At 32.6% G+C, this 21,021-nt stretch overlaps 1 protein-coding gene across 2 annotated transcripts in view; it reads left to right on the top strand.

Annotated features, from left to right (window-relative positions):
• EDIL3 (EGF like repeats and discoidin domains 3) overlaps positions 1-21,021 on the top strand; it is a 386,832-nt gene that overhangs the window by 290,140 nt on the left and 75,671 nt on the right. For both annotated transcript variants that reach the window (XM_011377761.2, XM_011377772.1), the window contains 3 exons: positions 2,519-2,674; positions 4,017-4,161; positions 8,945-9,129. In XM_011377761.2, coding sequence (XP_011376063.1) covers positions 2,519-2,674; positions 4,017-4,161; positions 8,945-9,129 — 486 coding nt within the window. The remainder of the gene's footprint in view (positions 1-2,518; positions 2,675-4,016; positions 4,162-8,944; positions 9,130-21,021) is intronic.

Raw genomic sequence — 21,021 nt, 5'->3', positions numbered from 1 at the left:
TAAATCAGTTTTTAGTTTATATATTTTTTTAATAAAAACAGCACAGATATTTAACTACAAAAGCCTGCTAAAAGTAATTAAAACCCCAGCCTGATGCTGCTTTACTATCTAGAGTTCCAGCTTTCTAAAGTATATATTCAGAGCTTGTAAATATTAGAATAAATAGGAATCTTTTTAAACATCATTTCTGATGATTTAGAGAGAAACATGTACTCAAGTTCTTTTTTTTTTTTTTTTTTTTTGTTATGCTTCTATAATTTAAGTTTTAGAAAATTAGTCTATGGCTCATCAGCCAAAAATCTAACAGAGGTAATTTGGCCATCTACAAGAGATATAAACAAGATAATTGAAACAAGATAAAAGATAATTGAAAAAGGAATGTTCAGCAATATCAAGTGTGGAGTTTGGCTTCCAAAATGGGAGGAAACATGATTCAAACTGTCCCTCGTTTATGTTGTATATATTAGAAAGTTTCAGATTATGAAGAGTCTCAGATTAAAAAATGAAAAGCAATGCCATATATAAGATACTGGACGCAGATTACTCTTCCATAGCTATGTGGTAATTTACTTGACATACTAAAATAAAATATTTTTTAGAGGTTATCTATCTCAAATCCCACAGTTAAAATTCTAAAGTCAATCTTTAAAAAACTAATTGAAATAATGTTAAAAGTAATAAGTAAAATTTACCTTTGTGGAGGATATTCTCTTTTCTGAGATTCCCACAAAGAATGTGACATAGAATGTATTCATGTAAGTAATTTTGATGTCTGAGTTTTGAAATGAGATAAGAAAAATTGAATATCTGAGTGAATTCACTCAGCATTGTTGGATTAAAAAGGGACCACAGACCTAGAATTTAAAATCAAAGATGTTGTTTATGAAGTCTGCATTGCAAGTGCTTACCCATCAGAGGCTAGAGACTACACCATGCCAGTTCTCTAACTCAACAAAATTTCAGGTTTTCTTTATACTTGGGTAGACCAAGAATTGCTTTGTGAGCACCAGTTGGGGAGGAACCTCATGACATTTAAAGAAAGAAAATGAGACTGGGAAATTCAGAATGGGAAGGAAAGTAGGCATGCTCATGCTGGCAAACTTTCAAAAGCCTATAAGGGTGTTGCCTATATGCAGAATTCAGGATTGCCCGTAACACATTTAAAATCTATAAATCCAGGGAAATAAAACATTGTAGGCTTGTTCATAAGTCCCTTTTTTTTTTTTTTTTTTTTTTTTTGGAGTGGTAAAACTTTAAGGATTGGTTTCTTAGTTCTAATTTTTAACTTTTTGAATATGTGACATGAAGAAAGGTAGGTAGGGAGAGAAAGGGAGGGCAGTGGAGGGGAGAGAGGAAGAGAGAGAATAGATAAATAGATAGGTAGATAGATAGTCGATAGCTCTAAAACTGGTTATAGAGGGGCTAGTTTCTTCATGCACATCCTCTACCATTTCAAATGTTAACTCTCTGAGACTCATAAGAAATTGAAAAATCCTAATCACTTATGAGAACCCTAAGATTTTCTGGTTTTCTCTGGGAAATGGTCTCTGAGTTAATAATACAATATAAGACATTTAAATTTTTTCTGATTTGTAATTGATGGAGAGGGGAGCTTTATAGCAATTTGTTAAGAACATTGAAACAGTTCCTTTCTACTAAGTTTAAAATCTTGTGGACATCATAAAGGCATTTTAAAGTGAATGGAACAATTTTTAATGTTTGCCGTATGTTAATAAAATATTCTTCTTACATTAGAGCATTTAATCATTATGCGTTAGGTATCAAAATGAGCTCCCTATTTAAATATGAGGAGAATATTAAAATTTTTATTAAACTACTATTACTCCTGCAGCAAACTATAGTAGAGTGGTTTGAAATGGAGAGAAAATATAAAGAGAAAATGCCAATTATAAAGTCTTTATATACTGGAATGAAGGGAAAAGCCACTATCTGGTGAAAGACCCTCCATAACTCTTAGCGGAGACTGCTTTATAAAGATCTGGAAACTGAAGACATTTCTGTTTGTTTTGTTTTTTGTCATAATTATTGCTTTCACTTTTTCTTATTCTAACACTCAAAGATTTGGGGAAGATTTTAATGTTTTAATTTAAATTGAAAATTTTGAAGCCTAAAGCAGTCGAGGCACGTTAATAATTATGTTGAGTTTCATTGTAATATCACAGGTTATTTTGACAAGGTGATGATATTCCCCATTTTTCAATTTACTAAGTCACATCTCCGTATCATAACTAACTAATGTTATCTATACTTGTACTTGGAGGCACACTTCCCCTTTCAAAGTTTGTTTACAAATACTGCTTTATCTAAGAAAAGTATAAGAAAGATTTTGAAACTAAATGATATATATTTAATATTCATTAAAAATATACAAAAAATTACTAGATTTTTGTATTATTTAAAGTCTATACTAATAAATGAAAATGTTATATTCCCAAATGGATATTGTCACTATTTTTATCCTGAGAGCAATGAGATTATCGTTATCTTGTCTCCTCAGATAAATTTACAAAGAAAAATGAGAGTTACTGGTGTGATTACCCAAGGAGCGAAGAGGATTGGAAGCCCAGAGTATATCAAATCCTACAAAATTGCCTATAGTAATGATGGAAAGACTTGGGCAATGTACAAAGTTAAAAGCACCAATGAAGACATGGTAAGACTGACAACATAATTAAAAAGTAAAATTTCATTCATGATCACTGGTTATCAAATGACTACTGAATCTTCAGCAGAAACTTTTTGTTATTAAAAATAAATTTATGGTTTAAAAAAATTAGACTAGTGGGGTGAAGGGGGTCAGGAGTTTTCCCAAGTTATGAAGTGGACAGTGGCTACCACTTAAGACTTTCTCAGACTGTATGTAATTGGTGGTCCTATAAACACTTTATCACAAGGTTAGCATAATCCTGTGTATGACAGTCACATTTTATTTTAACAGTAATCACTTTTCAGTTTATTTTATTGCTTCGACAGATTAACACTGTCCTTAATCAAGTAACGATAGATCAAAACTATTATTTTTAAGGAAAAATTATTTTTAAAGAAAATTTGTATTTTTAAAGAAAAGCATCAAGTGATAGAAAAGATGTATGTCTTTGTATACTTAACATTGAAAGAAAATTTTCTTATTTAGCAGAAGAAAATATTTTCAATGAAATGGATATCATATTCAATGTCTTTTGACTTTTTATATGATGTTACCAATTTTTATTAATTTAAAAAAAATTAATTAAAAAATATCAGGACTGTAACTAATCCTATTTTAAAGCAAGTCATTATAACAGACCAATAAGTTTTATAAAAAATTTTTTAAATTACCTTCTTAAATGAATTTAAATAAAATTTTCTGATTGCTAGGTTATATAAAAGGTAATATAAAAATGAGATTTAAAGAATTTTTAAAAATATACTTTAGTGGTTAATTTTTAGAGGCAAATATAGTTTTTCACTGGAGATATATGTAAAGAATTATGAGTCTTTTATCCGATAATCTGGGACTGACTGATAAGGAAATAATCCTGAGAAATCAAACTCTAAAGCATCCTAAGTCTGACCATAGCATTAGAGAGACAAAGTGATCAGGAAGTACAGGTAAAGACTGGTTTCTGAAACAAACAAACAAACACTATAAATACCAAGTAGCAAAACAGTCAGACCCGAAGTAAGCTGAAAGGTTTAAGGTGCCATTTTCTTAAAAAAGAGAGAGAAGTTTCCTTCTATCTCTGAAGGACTCTCCTTAAAATTGACAATATCATCATAGTTGAGTATAGATTAAACCACAGGCCTAGAGTGGTTTACCATTTTAATTAATATTTTATTTATAGGTTTTATATTCACTACTGATGGCAAGATTCTTTCTAAATGCTCCAGATCTCCAAATTATTTAATCCAATGTTTGAAAGATTATGTTGGGTAGCATGTAAGATCAATATATGAAAGTAGGTAAAGAAGCTGTTTCAGTTAATAATTTTAAAGTCTGTATTATCTCTATACAGGTGTTCCGTGGAAATGTCGATAACAACACACCCTACGCTAACTCTTTCACACCCCCTATAAAAGCTCAGTATGTGAGACTCTATCCCCAAGTTTGTCGAAGACACTGCACTTTGAGAATGGAACTTCTTGGATGTGAATTGTCAGGTGAGTCTCACATAATCTATTTTGATATTTTCTTTTTTCTTTTTTTTTTTTTTAAAAAAAAGCACATTTGTATGTAGTTTGCTACTAACTAGAAATTTTTCAAAACTTATAGATACTCATTTCTGCTACAAAATGTCTAGGTCATGGTTAAGTTAGAAACAGTGTGTGTGTGTGTGTGTGTGTGTGTGTGTGTGTGTGCGCGCGTGTGTATTGGATAAACAAGTTCTAAAACATGCTATAGAACAGAATTAACGTAGAAAAAGCAATGTATTTCTTTGAGTGGTTAATGAAAGTGAAACGAATTCTCAGTAGAAACTTTTGTCAAATTTAAATGTGTCCTGTTTTCTGTAGTAACTATGATTTATGTTTCGTGATAAAAGTTCCAGTTCAGTAAAAACTGGAATCTGCCTGACTTTATAAATTGCAGTTATATTTAGACTATGTGGCATAGAAGAGTAAACTTTATCTTTGTCCACCTACCATAAGAACTTGTTTTGTTTTTTGTTTGTTTGTTTGTTGTTTTTGTTTTAGATTTTATGAAACTTGTAAGTTTATCATTCCTCTCAAGGAGACAATACTTCAATACCAAGATTGCTACCATAAATCCATTCTTGGATCATTCTTATCTAGCATCCTGTTAATTTTACAAACAATGGTTATTCAACTCAAAGATAATCTATTAAAAGACTCAGAGTTAAATAATCCTTGTCTTCCAGGATCATCAGTATTAAAGATAAAGATGAAAATAGTGTGTAGATTTCACAGTGGTCTCATTTCAATATAGCTAGATTCTGAACTAAACAGAAAATCTTGTCTAGGCATTTCACTGTGTTATATTTTTGGTAGTTGATCTTATATTTCCAGCGTCAACATTTACAAACTGTCTTTGCCACTGTGGCCTGAAATTATTTTGTTCAAACAACTGTGTTTTGAAGGAAACTAAAAATTCTTGTTTATGGGACCTTTTAGCGTAATCTTCAAATATGAAAGACTTTTATCGAATTTACAGTAATACTATTTAGTTAAAAAAAAAAGGAGGACGCTTCCCTGCAAAAAACCAAATGGAGGCCTTTTGTTCATTTCAAAAGGTTGTGTTTGGTTAAAGTGTACCTTATATCTGTTTCCCTTTTTAGGTTTGTTTGCAATACTGAGAAAGAGAATGATTTTTAAGCAAATAAAAGTGTTGAAAAACAGCCAAACTTTAAATGAACCCATTACAGTTAAGGAATTAGAGACATTTAGCCAGACAAGTGAATCTATTTTAAGAATCACATTTTATATTATATATGGGTGTCTTTTATGAAGAAACAAACATACAGTTTTAGTACTATTAATTATCCTAATGAGTATAGGATAATTGAATCACCTTATTTTGGTGATTCAAACTGGCTTATTGACTACCAATAAATCTCAGTACAATTACTGCTATACACTGTTTATATTGCATGTCACTATATCACCACACACCAGTGTCATTCCTAAGTCATTCATCATAAAGCAATCAAGAAGCAGCCACAGTATGTTGAGGCTTGCTGCAAGCCCTGTGGTTTTTAGTTGCTTAACATCACCTTCCCCAATTTTTCAATCCTTTGATTCATGAGGGTCATTCTCTCTTACATGGTGCAGTTACACCTCTAAGGTGTGAATATATTTTACTTTCAAGTTTGACAAGAGGTTACACCTCACACTTTATAGATTTTATAATCTTAAAAAAAAAAGAAAAAAGAAAAAGATGTACTAATCTCCAGACCCTACCAATTGATTTTGAACTTGCATGCAGAGAATAATATCTCTCAATGGATGCTTTTAAAATCTAGAGCACCTCACTATTGAAATAATCAATTTCGTTCAGGTGCTGTCCACTCCATTAAAAGAGTTAATTTATTTATACATATGAAATCATATAGATGAAAAGGGAAATTTGTGGTATGAGGCAAATTGGAAGAGGTTAGCTATAATACTTGGAAATAAACAGTAATATAATGTACCAAACTATTTCCCACAATCCAATGCAACACTATAAAGCCCAAGGCTACCTTATTGTATTCAATAAACTGTTATAAAATCTCTCAGCTTGCCTAGAAGATCAGCAGTTAATCTTTTCTCAGACACTTAAAAAGGAAATTTTCTAAATTCTCTAAAAGGGATATGACTTAAAATGTTTATAATGAAATGGATCAAATTATTAAACACTTCCTCTGGCATAAGTGCTCAATAACAGAGTAGGTATGAAATGAATTCTATGACTAAGCTGAAATGGTCAAAGTAAAAGCATCTCTTCTCTATGCAATATTTAAAATACTATGTTATCACAAATGGAGTAAAACAACTACTTTTCCTTTTCCCTTGTATGTCTTCTACAAGCCAAGTAAAGTTTTACAGAGTCTGGTAGCATGGTAGGTTGGGGAATGGGGGCTTGATGGTAGTAATAGAAAAACGAGTCAGAAATCTATAATGTAAACATATTACTGTAGAACTGCCTAAAGATAAATGGCATGTCATTAAGACTTTAGAACTTCCTACTATCTGTGAGATTTGTCATGAAATTTTTCTCTTCCAGAAATTACATTTAGGATTTTAGAGCTATTTTTATCATGAGACTTTGAATATATGTCTCCTACCCTTGAAACCCACTGAGACTTGTACGGTAAAACAATTGGCTAAACCACCATGTCTGTTTTTGTCATGTTTGTATAGGATAGGCATTTCCTAGTAGGTGGAGGTGAAGGCAGACATGGAAGAGCCTCAAGAAGGAAGAAGTAATCCAGATGTACTAAAATAGAAAGCAATTAATCATAGTTAAGAATTATTTATCGATAAAGAGTTCTGAACCACTTTTCTTAGAGTCTTGACTTAAAATGGCTTGGTTTTCTGTCTGGCTTTTTTCCCTTATCATGAGTATCTTGAGGTCCATCCATGCTGTTACAAATGGCAGTATTTCATCTCTTCTTATAGCTGAGTAATATTCCATTATACATATGTACCACAGCTTCTTTAGCCAATCATCTATCATAGGACACTTTGATTGCTTCCATGTCCTGGCCACTGTGAATAATGCTGCTATGAACATCAGTGTGCAAAAATTGAGAATCACATGATATCACTTATATGTGGGATATAAACCTAAAAGCAACAAATGAACAGGACAAACAGAGACTCATGGACATGGACTATAGATTAGTGGTTATCAGAGAGTAGAGGGTAGGGAAGGAGTGGGTAGGTAGACAGTTAAAGGAGGTCAATTATAGCGGGGGTAGGGGAAAGTGGAGTTTGTAAAGGGAATATCAAATATATAGTAACTGATGGAATCTGGACTTTGGGTGGTAATCACACACAATAGAATATACAGATGTCAAATTATAATGTGCACCTGAAAATTATATAATTGCATTAACCAATGTTACCCCAATAAACTTAATTGTAGCCATTCATAAGGTATTCGTTAGTACTCACTGATATGCTGATTTGGTATCTTAACATTGTTATCTGTTAGAATGAGCTTTACGGAAATAATAGAAATAGCTAATATTTACTGAATGCTAGGTATATGCCAGCATGTTTCTAAATACTTTATATTTATTAACTAATTTCTTAAAACACTTCTTTAAGGTAGTTTCTATCATTATCGCCATTTTACAGAAGAGAAACTGAGGCACAGTGTGGTTAGTAATGGGCACAATGCCAAGCAGCTAGTAAGTGGGGGACCAGTAGAGTGTGAAGAAATGGCATTCATTGGAGAGGTCTTCTCCTTCTATCTTCGCTTTCTTGATCAAATTTACCTTGTGTGTTCCTTGACCCAAATGCAACAATTTTACATATGGAAGACTCAGCCCCTGGCTAATAAGGTACAGAATCATGATTCCTATCACAGGATTTGTATGTGGAACTTTGTCACAGTTGTAATTCAAGATTGGGCAACCATGTACATGCACACACATACACACATGATTTTTCAAGGACAAACAAACCCAAACTTTGCATCATGTCAAACCTGAAAACGTATGTGGCAGAGTTGAGAATCTTCCAAAAATATCCAATACTAGAAGTTATTGAGTATGATCAAAATAGAAGAATATATAAAAAGACTTGTCTATTAATGGCTTTTGCTACAATTAGCTTATTTTCTTCTGTTATCTGTTGGTTTAAATCCTATACTTACACAATGCCTGATACATGGTATACATTGAATAAATATTAGCTTCCTACCTTCCAGAAGAAGCCATGTTGGTGCTATAAAAATCAGCGATAAAGATTAACAGAAGTTTCTTAGAAAACACAATGCTATCCAGTTTAGAATACACCATTGGAGCAGTTTGTGAAAATGACTTTGTACTGAGGGAATTTTCATTTGCAGTATTATGGAAACAAATAAAAGAAAACCAAATATACTTTGTGAGAAAATGTTTCATTTTTAAAGGCACAATGAAACTGTTGAAAACTAGGGAACAGGCACGAGGCTATCAGTAATGAGACAGGGGAGAGTGTTTCAGCATTGTTTTCATTTTGCAAAATCATCTATCACAGAAAAGTAGTTTAAATTGTCTGTCTCGTTTCCAATTTTTCCAAAATATATTCAGACAAAATCGCCTGAATTGGCTATTTTGTTTTTCGATTTTGTTCCAGATTTATTTCTGATTATAGCCTTTTTTGAATTTAGATGCTCCCTCTTTGGGGGAATGAATAACATTATGCTTAATCTTCTCTCGCCTATCCAAAATGAAGACAAAAAACTTCCAAAGTGATAAATTATTTTTCTCATGGAGCCCTTCTCATTTTCTTTCAGGCTGTTCTGAGCCTCTAGGGATGAAATCAGGACATATACAAGACTATCAGATCACTGCCTCCAGTATTTTCAGAACTCTCAATATGGACATGTTCACTTGGGAGCCGAGGAAAGCTCGGCTGGACAAGCAGGGCAAAGTGAATGCCTGGACCTCCGGCCACAATGACCAGTCACAATGGTTACAGGTAATATTTTCAAAAGCTGTTTCACCACCCACTGCACCCTTCCTTAGAAGATTTCCTTTTGGTTAAGTGAATGTTGGTATCATTACCTTCATAATAATTTAAATGTACCTCCCTCTTTGGTTTAACTATATTGGTAAAACAGAAATTCCTTATGAAGCCATGTCTGTGTGCTATTTTTACTCTGATCTTGATTTATAGATGCTACTGTCAGACTGATGCAGCAGACTGTACCAGATCGCACAATGTATAGGTCAAATTGATTGATTATGAGAACATTTTGCATTTTAACTCTCATCTATTCTGATGCGTCTAGTCAATATTGGTTTGAAAGCATCACAGCAGGAATCCAAATCACCTTGAAATCATGGTACTGACCTGCAGATTGTTCCCAAATAATCATGAATCATGACTTATTAGCTCTTTCCCTGTGGTTGCTAAGCAATGGAGCAATTTGATTAGGTTCTCATAAGAGAGCTAGCTTATAGAAGGAAAGCAGAGACACTGCAGTTTATTTATCATTTGTAAATGAAGTAAGGTTACAGTTCATAGTTTTTAAAAACCGTCTCCTTGAAATGCATTTATTTGTGGAGTATGTTTAAGTACGCACAGATTTGTTAATGTCTTTTATGGCAAAGAAAAGTAAGACAGTTTAATTCTAAAATGAGGCCATTTTATTTGGAAGACATGACTTCTATTCTTACCGATATTTGTGCTCTATCCATGAGTTTCGAAATTGTGGTATTCCTTGTATTACTGGAAATCATGAAAACAATTAAAATAGGAAATGTCACTCATCAAACCACATTTGCCACATCTGAAACTCTTGCCAAGTCACCCGAAACTTATGGTAGTCTCTTCTCAGCCTTTTCTTCTCTGGGCCTTACTTTTCCCTGTTCCGGCAGTTAGAAATATCCACTTTTTTCTTTACTTTTCCCTGACATTCTATCTGTATCACCGTTGAACTGGAACTTTATTGAGTTCTTTCATTAACCACCATACTTTATGAATAATCATGTGTGTCTTTCTCCTTTTACTATTCTACGACTTTTTGATTTTGAAATATATTCATCTTCCCAGAGCCCAGCCTGATGTTCTTCCCTTGTATGTAGCAGTATTTATTAAATTAAATCATTCATTTAACAAGTGTTTATTTGTGATGCACCTATGAAGCATCACATAGTGGTGACACATGAATGAGCAACACCATGTTCATGCTCTTAAGACATTACCTCTTTCATAAACCATTCCTTTTATTTGGTTTGCATGACATCATACTTTGTTTCTTCCATCCTCTTAGCTGAGGCTTCTCAAAGTCCTCCAGGCGATCTTTCTCTGCTTCTTATCTTCCTGCCAACCTCACTGTCACCAATTTCCTAATTTAGTAAGTATTGTTTATTTCAATTACTGAAAAAAGGATTCGGCTACTTAAAATCCTTTAACTTCTCACCATCCCTACTGCCACTTCCATGATTTAGGCTACCACCCTCTTTCACCTGAGTTTTTGCAGAAGCCCCTTAATCAGCTTTCCATTTTCTGGTCTCACTCTCTTAAAATCTATTTCTCAAATTATTACCAGTTTGATATTTTTCAGCATGCTTATATGATTCTCTTACTCCATTTTTTCAAATCCTTTGATTGCTTCTTATCAACTTCAGAATAAAGTGCACATACTTTGATATAACCTAAAAGTCTTTGCGTGACTTGGCCCCATTCATCTTTTACCACACTCTTCTAAATTTGTTTCCGTTTCTTAAACCAAACACTATCATTCTCTTTCCATTTCTTTGTAAATGTTCTCTTCCTAGAGGAAGAAAATGGAAATAGAACCTCTGTTCACAACATTCCCAGCCTCCATTGGTTAAATCCTTCAGCTGCAATTTGGATACACTTTCCTCTAGGTGCATCCAGAGTATGCCACAATTTACAATTTTAATTAGGCTTTGCTACCAGCTCCATCCCACACCAAATTTGGCTTAAGTTCTCTCCCGTGTACTACTGTGTCATCTCTAATTCTCTCACTGTAGCATTATCACACGATGTTGGAAATTGTGTTTTTATGATAGATTTTTTATTCCAGTAGAGATGGGACCACATATGTCTTTTTGACTTTCCCAACTTTTGTGCAGTACTTAACTAAACACTTGACATATGGTAGGCATTCAATAACTATTTGTCGAATGAATGAATGAATGAATGAATGGTTTCAAATATGATTCAGTTTATTGATATGGACCTATATATAATTTTGACCCTCAGTTTAAGAGGCCAACTGATAACATCCTCAAATTTAAAATAATATTTGAAAAAGAAATCTAAAACTCCACATGAAAGATACAGGAACTAAATTGTTATAATATATAAACTTTATGAAGTTTTTAAGTTCTGAATTTGAAGAAACCATGGAAAAACTCCTTTCTATTTGTTGGAATTGAATGGTAAAGTTAAACTTGTTCTTTGGTGCTGTGTAATATTTTTTAAATTGGAAATGTTCCAGTCATACTTCAGATTAACTGAGTTTAGCTAATATTATATGTGTCATAATGCCATGTGGAATAAGACAAAATATCTGACACTCTGTAAGTATCTCAGACAGGCTGATAGACTCTAGAAATATCCACATGAAGGGATTGCCAATGGCAATTTTCTTTAGAAAGATAAAAATAAACAAATATTTTTACATGATTCAGGGTGTACTCTTCAATGAAGATCTTCATCCATCACTTTTTTTTAAAAAATGGTTTTTCAACTGTCTTCTTAAAGTCACTTGTATGCTGAAATTGATTCATTCCGTTAGTGACAGATTTTCTGTCAATTCAAGGACCAGTTCTTCCAGTATATGTCTTTTTTTCTGTTGTGTCAAAACAGTCAAAATCTGTAAGGCAAGACAAATTGATATCTTTACTTATATTTGTTTTTCCTTCTTTTTGACATCATGAAAGAAAATGCTCCAGAATTGTTATTATTTTTAGTGTTTTCTCCTCAAGAGAATATAATCTGTTCGATTATACATTGTTGTGGTTGTAAGGGTCTTTGTTGAAATAAGATTAACGTTTTTATAGATAATGTATAGGGTGATTCTGTTTTTGAATTGTTGACATAGAGTCAATTTTTATCATTATGTGAGGCTTCTGAATTTATAAATTTTAGTTGTGTTTTTAACTAAGATGTATCAATTATAAGAAATAGCTCTTCAGAAAAGAAACAATGTCATTTAAATTCCCTTCCTTCATTATCAATCTCCTGCTAATTGATTTTTAAAGAAATTTTCTTTATATATTAATGATATATGTAACCCTCTAATAGTGAGGGTTTTTTTTTTTTCACTTTAATCGGTGTTTCCAAAAGCTATGCAACAGATAATATCTGAAAATACAATTATTTTAAATGAGATCCTAAAAACATATTTTAAGGAGTTCTTATGTATTCAGATATCACTTTAACCTTTTATTCTTATTATCAATCAAATGTTTCTTGCAGTCTCTTCTATAAGGTCAAAATTTCAGAAGCTTCTCAAGCAAATGTTCTTGTGTTATTTTTTAGATGTGATCTTATCTAACTAATTAGCAGCTCCCTTGAGCTACTGTTAATCATGAAATCATTATGTTACTCCTATATAAACATGGCAAAATGTGTTAAGACCACCAAAAGCCCTAAATGAGAGGCCTTTTTTAAACATCTGGAAAAAAATGTTTCATCACTTTGATGTATTTGATGTTTTGTAATATTTTGAGCAAGAAGCCCTACCAATGTGTTGTTTAAAAACACAGGTGTTTGTGGTTAAATTGCAGTTTCTGTCTTCAAAAAATCTTACCTATACCTAAGTTAAAAGATCATAAGCCAATCATTTCTGACTCATAGTTGGATATTCCTACATATCGTTGGACTAGATTTTAATCCCTGTTATAAAATAAGGTGCTGTTTAACTCACTGAAATCATTTAAGATCAGACTATTATCTTCTGTGGTTAGTTTCTAAACAAAAGACACAGAAATTTGGTTGGATTTTTAAGGTAGATTAAATAAGACAAATGACAGAACAGAGGAAACACATAGAGGTGACCAGCAAAGGGTAGCTCCCTTCTTTCTGTTTCTGGTAGCCTGTTTAACCTCAAGAGAGCATAATCTAATACCACCAATTATAACCAAGAATGAAGATACATACATATTTTTTTGGCTTCTTTCAATGGGGATTTCCAGTAAAACTATGAAATGTCAAGTAATATATTATTAGATCTGTTGCAGTTTGAGAATTGTTGATAAGTTATATAAATTTGCATTGACAAAGAAATGTTAATTTTTTAATCTAAGAAACATTTTTCAGATTCTTTATCTAGAAATAGTAGTAATACATGTTAATAACTCAAAATTAACATTATGTCATTTGACAATGTTTTTTACTGAAATAATGTTCTTTTTAGGTTGTTTTTATGTCCATTTTCAGTAGCTTCCAACAGATTGAGTAAATCTCCTTCATATTTATATTTGTACTATACACATTGATTAAAATTCAGCATGAAACTGGGATGTTTAATGACATTCTATCAGGAGTAGGAGTGTTACTGATGATAATCTTATAAATTGTGAGGAAATATTTCGGTATAGTAGATGCAACTAAACAAGGAGTACTCTAAGAATTAACTTGGGTTGATTAACAAACTCTTTTTAAATGATGAGAGACATCATAAATTTTCTTATAGTGAATACACTATGTGTATATTGGTTGTCTTATTGGTAGTGACTATAGAATGTGGATAATTCACCATTCATAATTGAATCTACTAAAAAGTTTTTTAGATTTCATAAAAGATTTTAGATTTCATAAATGACCAACAGGAAGGAAAATGTCACAATGTCACCTAAGAAATGACTTTTTGGTCTATTTCAGGAGAAATTTGCTAATTTAAGGTAGTCCACATAGTATTTCAACCGAAGTAGTAGAATTCATAGAGATGTTAAATTGCACACTTTAGTGTTGACCTTTGTCAAAATTGCAACGAACCCTACACAGCTTCATTTCAATACTAATTTTGTGGAAATGTGTAAGAAAGCAATTGAATTTAAGTTTTCTAATTAAATAAGCCATATTTAATTTAGTCTATTTCTGATTTTTAAAATAGAGCATTCTAGCCATAAATTTCATAATTTCTTTAAAACCATTAACTTCTCTTGCCCTCTGGGCAATTTATTTACAAAAGAGCTAAAGGAAAGATTTTGAGGATCAAGGGACCTCTAGGCTTCTGGGAAACATTTGTCAACATAAAGGGATATTCTGATTTCCAAGTCACTTTTCCAGAATTTCATATATAGTGAACAGTAAGCCTCCATGAAAGGTTCAGTTATAAAGCAGATCTAAAAGAGATCAAGTAAGGAAACTTAATCCATGTATGATCGTGAAACGGCTTCCATCCTTCATAATGTTGGTATATTTTGGAGTGTATGAAATGAATCAAAGGATGTCCATATTTTGCTTGGACTGTAAATCATCTTTAAAGTTTTTTTTATAATTTTTAAGATATCAAAGAGAATTTCCACTATCCAAATACAAAAGCTTAATGAGCAACACAAAATCGAGAAGGATATGTATACAGAAGCAAAGGAAGGTACAGCCGGCATCAGTGTAGCACGCTGAGTGCCTAACTTGAAGTTCAAAAGTCTGGTTTTGAGGGCCGATAACATCAGTGTTCTGGAACTCAATTTTTTTAATCTTGTTCATCTAAAATGTAGATATTACAAAAAAGATAACCTCCCAGGCAACTTTCCCCTTTTAAAAACTCATGCCACTAAGATTCTAATATCTAAATGATGATTGGCTCAATCCAAAGTAATCAGAAAATTATTGGACCCGCCAGCTAATTTCTGGTAAAGGTAACAGAAAGGACATCATATAATTTAATTAGTGTTAGATATCACTATCTAACATCAAAATTAATCTTTAAAAAAGTTAACTTTTATATTATGCACAGTATATCTACTTAATACCCAAAACATTGCCCCTACCTTTCCACGCATTCTAATTTTGAGTCATTTCTTTGGTTTAGTCAGTAGTGGTTCCCAAGCTTTTTGGTACCAGGGACCAGTGCTTCTATGAAAATCTAATGCCTGATCATCTGAGGTGGAGTGAGGCGATGATGCTAGTGCTGGGGAGCACTGGTACCAGGCTGCAGCCTGGGGATTGGGGACCCCTGGTTTAGTGGACCCCTGGTTTAATGAGACAAAGTGATAAGACATATTAAGCCATTATAAAGAACAAATACACTAGCCTTTACTTACAGCAAATCATTAAAAATACACAAAGCAATAGCTTCTGGTGGCTATAGGAAGGAGTAGATTAGATTAAGTACAGAGTACAATTTTGGAAAGGCAAGACTCCGTGATACATAAAAACTGGATGGAAGCTTTGTGGTTCAGGGGTTATTTAAATTGCTTTATAATTTTTAAAGTTCAAATAATTACTTTTAAGACACCTGTTATAACAAAATGCCAGGTGCAAGGAACCGAAAGATATATTCAGCACTGTGCCCGTCTGCTTGTATGATTACTGATGCCCTAATTTTCATGGATTCAGCATTCCAAAGGCAATAAACAGAAATGTGGAAAGTTGGATGCTTCTGCTTAGAAGCAGTATTTGAAACCACTGCAAAACTGAACAGCGGGACTTAAACATGAATGGGCCTGCCGAAGAATTGTATTTGCACAGCAGGCCCATTCATGTTTTTATGATAATGGGAATTAAATGACTTCTGGTTCCTTTGTGTGCAAATGAATTTTAATTTGTGACATATTAGTTATCTTTGTATTAATGAAATGGTTATAAGAATTATAACCATTCTTCTCTAAAAGTATGAGCTGAAAATGTGCCAATGCGCAAAATTTAGAATTTGGGAATATGGTTTCAAATAAGATGAGCATTTGTAAAGGCTTTCAAATAAAATGAGAATCAACTTTAATTGATGATCTCGTTTTGTCTTCAAAGCAGACCTCTCAATGACTATGATATCTGTTTTATGACACTACGGAGAGTCTCAGAGGATTGCTAAAGATTGAATGGCTAGCTAGTCAGTAGTGGAAGAGCAACTCAACACAGGCCAGGAAGCTCCTATGATAATTTTTACCACACTGTTTTGTAAACTATGTGGTGAGTGAGGCGACTGCTTTTTATAGGGGATGTTTGTTGCATTAGGAAGCCCTTCTAGTACTGATCAGCATAGTTCAGTCATACCTGTCTTGAAAAAGAGCTTCTGGTACATTTGTGGCTCTAGCATGCCCTCTAAATTTGTGGTTCCACACTATGAAAATTGTATACCCCTTACAGTGTTGCTGAACATTGAACACACCCACATTAAATGTTCAGAAAATGCAATTTCTATTTTTTTGGATAGAAATTCTAATTTTTTCTTCCTACAAATCTATGGCTTGTTTCTTGTGCACACACAATGTTTTAAAGAACACTGCTCTGCCCAACACTCTTGGTCATAGTTAAGCTGGTCTGGTTGCTTTGGTTTGTCCTAAAGACCTTTGTCATTTTTCTTCAAAGTCAGTGATGCTATGATGAGTAGGTCATCTAATTTTTATTTACATTCATGATTAAGGTAGCTGTCATTTATGAAGTATTTATTGACAACCTAATGTCAACATAAAATAAATTTATTTCTAGCAAATATTGCATTCATTTTGTCTTTCATTATTAAAATATCATTTCTATTGGGTGAAGCATGCCTCAGTGAAGCAACTTTTAAGTCTCTTGTATCTTCGTTTTCTGCTGCTGTTGTTGTTCACTGGAATAGAATGTCTTCTGGAAAGTGTAGGTCCACCTAACCGTGACCCTTTCTATTAACCTTTGGTTAGAATCTTCTCTATTATTCTTTTAGATGTGCATAAGGACCTATCTGCCTATAGCTTCCAATTAATCACTTTCAAGAATTAGTGTATTTTTAGAGAAAAATAGATGTCAATTTCCTTGGGTAGGACAGATTGTGGCCTCAGTATCAAGGCTGACCAGAGTTTTCACTTCTTAGCTCGTCGCTTAGCCTCTCTGCCCAGGTCTGTAAAGATATCTCATGCTGCTCCCTCCATTTGACCTACCTCTACTTCCTGTGAATTCTGGGGCATCTCTGACTGCTCTCTTCTCACCCGAGCTTTCCTGGGTCCTTGCCGTCTGGTTGATCCACTCTTTAGCTTTGCATACCAGCTCCAGCCTGCCCTCTGAAGGTTAATTGCCTGTTCATCATCAGCTCATTTTCATCTTTATGGAAGTTTCAACCTGGCCCTGGCTCTCTCTCTACCTTGACTACCAGCTTCTCAGTGCACCTGGGCCCAGCTTGCTGCCGAAGCTGAACTCAATCTTAGCTCTCTTGGTTCCTGGTCCTGGCACTAACAATTTCTCATTTTTTTTTCAGATGCTTCTTTTCTTCAGTTATTTCTACTACCAGAATTTAGTCCTCTTACTACAGATCTAGTTTCCAAAAGGTCCTCTCTTTCTCAATCTGATTATGAACTGATAAAATTAGCATAATATGTTACTTTCACCTCAAAAAGGCAGTACTCTAAAACAAATTAGATTCTCCTTCTTCTCAAATGATCAATTTTATCACCATTTCACAAAATGTATCCTGAAAAACACTTCTTCCATTAGGTTCTCAAAAAATAGAAATAAATAAATAAATAAGGCAGAAAGAAAGAAAAGATTTTGTGCTGAAGTATGTTTAGAAAGGTCTATATCCTAGTCTCTGTTATTACTGATTCAAACGCGTATTAACATAGGATTCTTAAGAGTCCTATTGGGAAGAGATTTGTTTTATTTGGAGATTTTCAAACTTATTTGATCATAGAGTGGTTTTTAAAAATAACTACCTTAAAATTCCCAGGAACCACTTTAGAATATCCTATATTAATTAAATTGTATTTCTGTAGCATCTTATTATATTCAAAGGGCTTTTCTGATCATTTTCACTGTATTCTTAAAATAATCTGGATAAATTTAATTATTTACATAAACTAATCTGTCTCAAAACATGAAAAAACAATTTATAGAGGTCTGTGACTTAATCCTATTAATATCAGAACTTGATCCAAAAATCTAATTTCTCTTTTTTCCATTGGGTGCCATTTTTTATGGCTCTTTGCATCTGACCTCATATACAATGACACTAACCTTAGCAGCCTTTTCTTTTATTATCAATTTTCTCATTTTTTTTAGTACAGCAAAATATATGCAAAAATGTGTATTTGGAAATATGGTTTTCTAGTTCACTGCATTCTTCATTTTTGTGATAGACCTACTGAATATCACAAACTATTTCATCAATTCTATGTCTATATCTGCACAAGCCAAGCATTTAAAATTGCCTAAATGAGTTCAAAGTATTATTTTCATTTCATCTTCAGAAAGAATGTGGCATGTAAGTGTAAGTTAGCCTAGATGTACCTGAATAGTCAATCCCCATCATGAATAAAATGGCTCTATACATTAACTACTTTAAGCAAAGAAAGTAACATGTGAACAATTTTGCCTGTTAAGAAATAGTTCCTATGAGCTAAAGGGCTTAGCTAGAGATTTTTACAACAGTACACAAATATTTATTCATCACTCAAATGATAAAAAATTTCTCTCATTTCTTAAAAAGCACACTTGATAATTTTCTTTAAAACTCTGTTTACTTCTCACTTAAAATGACAGAGGATCATCATTGAAACTTATCTTTACATAAACTATAAAGTTCTTCATTCCGCATGTTTATTCACTTTGACTTTGCCTTCTCTATGTTCACAGTGTAAAGTTCTCTTTCTTCCATTGAGAGCAGCTTTGTAACTGACATGCATTAAATTTTAATGTAGAATTCATATTAAAATATTTACTGTTTTATGGTAAAGTGGGACACTAAACATGCAATAGACATTTTGTAGCATTCACTGCTGTTGAGCAACAGGAACTTGAAACTATGAAAGTATAATTATTTTACAAATATGTTCCTTGCAGGTTTTCCTCATTCAAGAAGTCAGACTATAGTCTCTTTGATAATATGATTTCTGTTGTCCCATACATTTTCTATTATACATACTCAGTGGCTTTTGATAGAAAAAGCTTTACAAAATAGTCATGGGGATGCAAAGTATAGCATAAAGAATATAGTCAATAATATTGTACTATATATAGTGTCAAATAGGTACTAGATTTGTTGAGGTGATCATTTCATAAGATATAGAAATGTCTAATCACTATGTTGTACACCCAAAATAAAAAAGAAAGAAAAAGCTTTAAAAACGGCAGGGTCGTATGTGTGCATATAAATTCAATTGAATAGGTTCATTTGCCTATATGCACTATTTTAATTATGCTGCTAAAATTTTATAAAAAAACATTTCATCCAAGGTTACCTAAAAAACAGAAAAAACAAAAAAAAATTTATAGTCATTATTAATTTGTATCTATTTATGGTATATCTTGTTCTGTAGTTTTAAAATAAAAAATACAATTTTATAGATTACATTCAAAATTGCATTGTCATCGTGAAATTGTATATGATTATTATTACCATTTTGTATGCAATATAATTAGTAAAACCAAACATGATTAGGAGAGCTTAAGGTGAACAAATAAAATAATCAAAAGGTTAATCGAATATTATTTCAGTTAAATGCTGAGTCAATATCTTCCCCTCTCTCAACATCCTACTATTTGAGGCTCAGCCTTTGTTTCTTTCATGAGAAGCACTATAGAGTTTTAATCCCCAAAGCTATAGGATTTGATGGCCCTTCGTGAGTACCACAGGACCTTTCTGTTCTGTTAGACATATGCCTGATGATGTGGGAGGAGCAGTACATAAAGATAATGGATCTAAGTATACTTTAGAATGTAATACTAACTGTATACATATGTATGTTTCTACAGCTGCCTCAAAGTTCTGTAATGGGAAATAGGGGAAATTGTAAAAACAAAGCAACTTTAAAGCCCTCAATGAGTAAAAAGCACACCACTGGCTGCTTGTACATTCTTGCATATTGGTGTCAAAGTCATTTTCTCAAAGTGTGGTTTGGAGACCTCCTGCATCAGAATCAATAGGCATGGGTCGACTGAAAGTGCAGAAGCTCAAATCCCATCTGCAGAGATTCTAATGTTATTAGGCCTGGACTGGGCATAAAAATGTGCTTTTTTCTGGGTATATATCCTAGGATTTGTACAGGAAAGTTTGAAAGAAAAGGAATTGGTAACCTATAGCTTGACTGACAAATATATTCATTTAGAAGCAACCATTTAAATGGGACTAGCTTAAACAAATATTAAATTGAGAATAATTTAATATGAATCTAATTGCAGTTTAGGAATTGAGTATCAGAATACTTCAAATTAAAAGAACTTCATATATACATAGTGCAAAAATTTAGGCTTATATTGATCTTTTATTAAATGAATGAATCCAACAACAAATCTTTATTTTCTCCTAATTCTGTAGGAAATAAGGTGTATCAAAGATACATCTGTAGAACCAGGTCTAAGTTTTAAGAAAGAGAATTTGTATTGGGTTTTGTATCTTCAGTATTCTCTTGCTAGGAACCATATTGTATATATATGAATGTGTAGCATAAATTTCTAGTATACAGAATTATGTATCAAAGATTTTTATCACTTAGTCCTTTGATATGTGTAGCACAATAACAGATATTCCTAATAATCACCATGAGATACTCCCAATTTCTGAAGTACCATTTGAAGGAAGTAAAACATATTCAGTAAGGATAGAATATTAAGTTTACTGTTTTTGTCTAATGAAGAGGTCTTATTTAAAGTAGGTGTTTGATGCATGTTGAAAGTCTTTTGAGTAAGATTTTCAAAAATTACCAATGTATGTGCAGTTTATAGAATAATTTTAAATTAACTGATATATTTGCTAAGAAA

This window comes from Pteropus vampyrus, unplaced genomic scaffold (assembly GCF_000151845.1).
Source record: "Pteropus vampyrus isolate Shadow unplaced genomic scaffold, Pvam_2.0 Scaffold11, whole genome shotgun sequence".
In the NCBI taxonomy this organism is placed as follows: Eukaryota; Metazoa; Chordata; class Mammalia; order Chiroptera; family Pteropodidae; genus Pteropus; species Pteropus vampyrus.
Note: the sequence above shows the minus strand (reverse complement) of the source record. Positions and strands in the feature narration are given on the sequence as shown.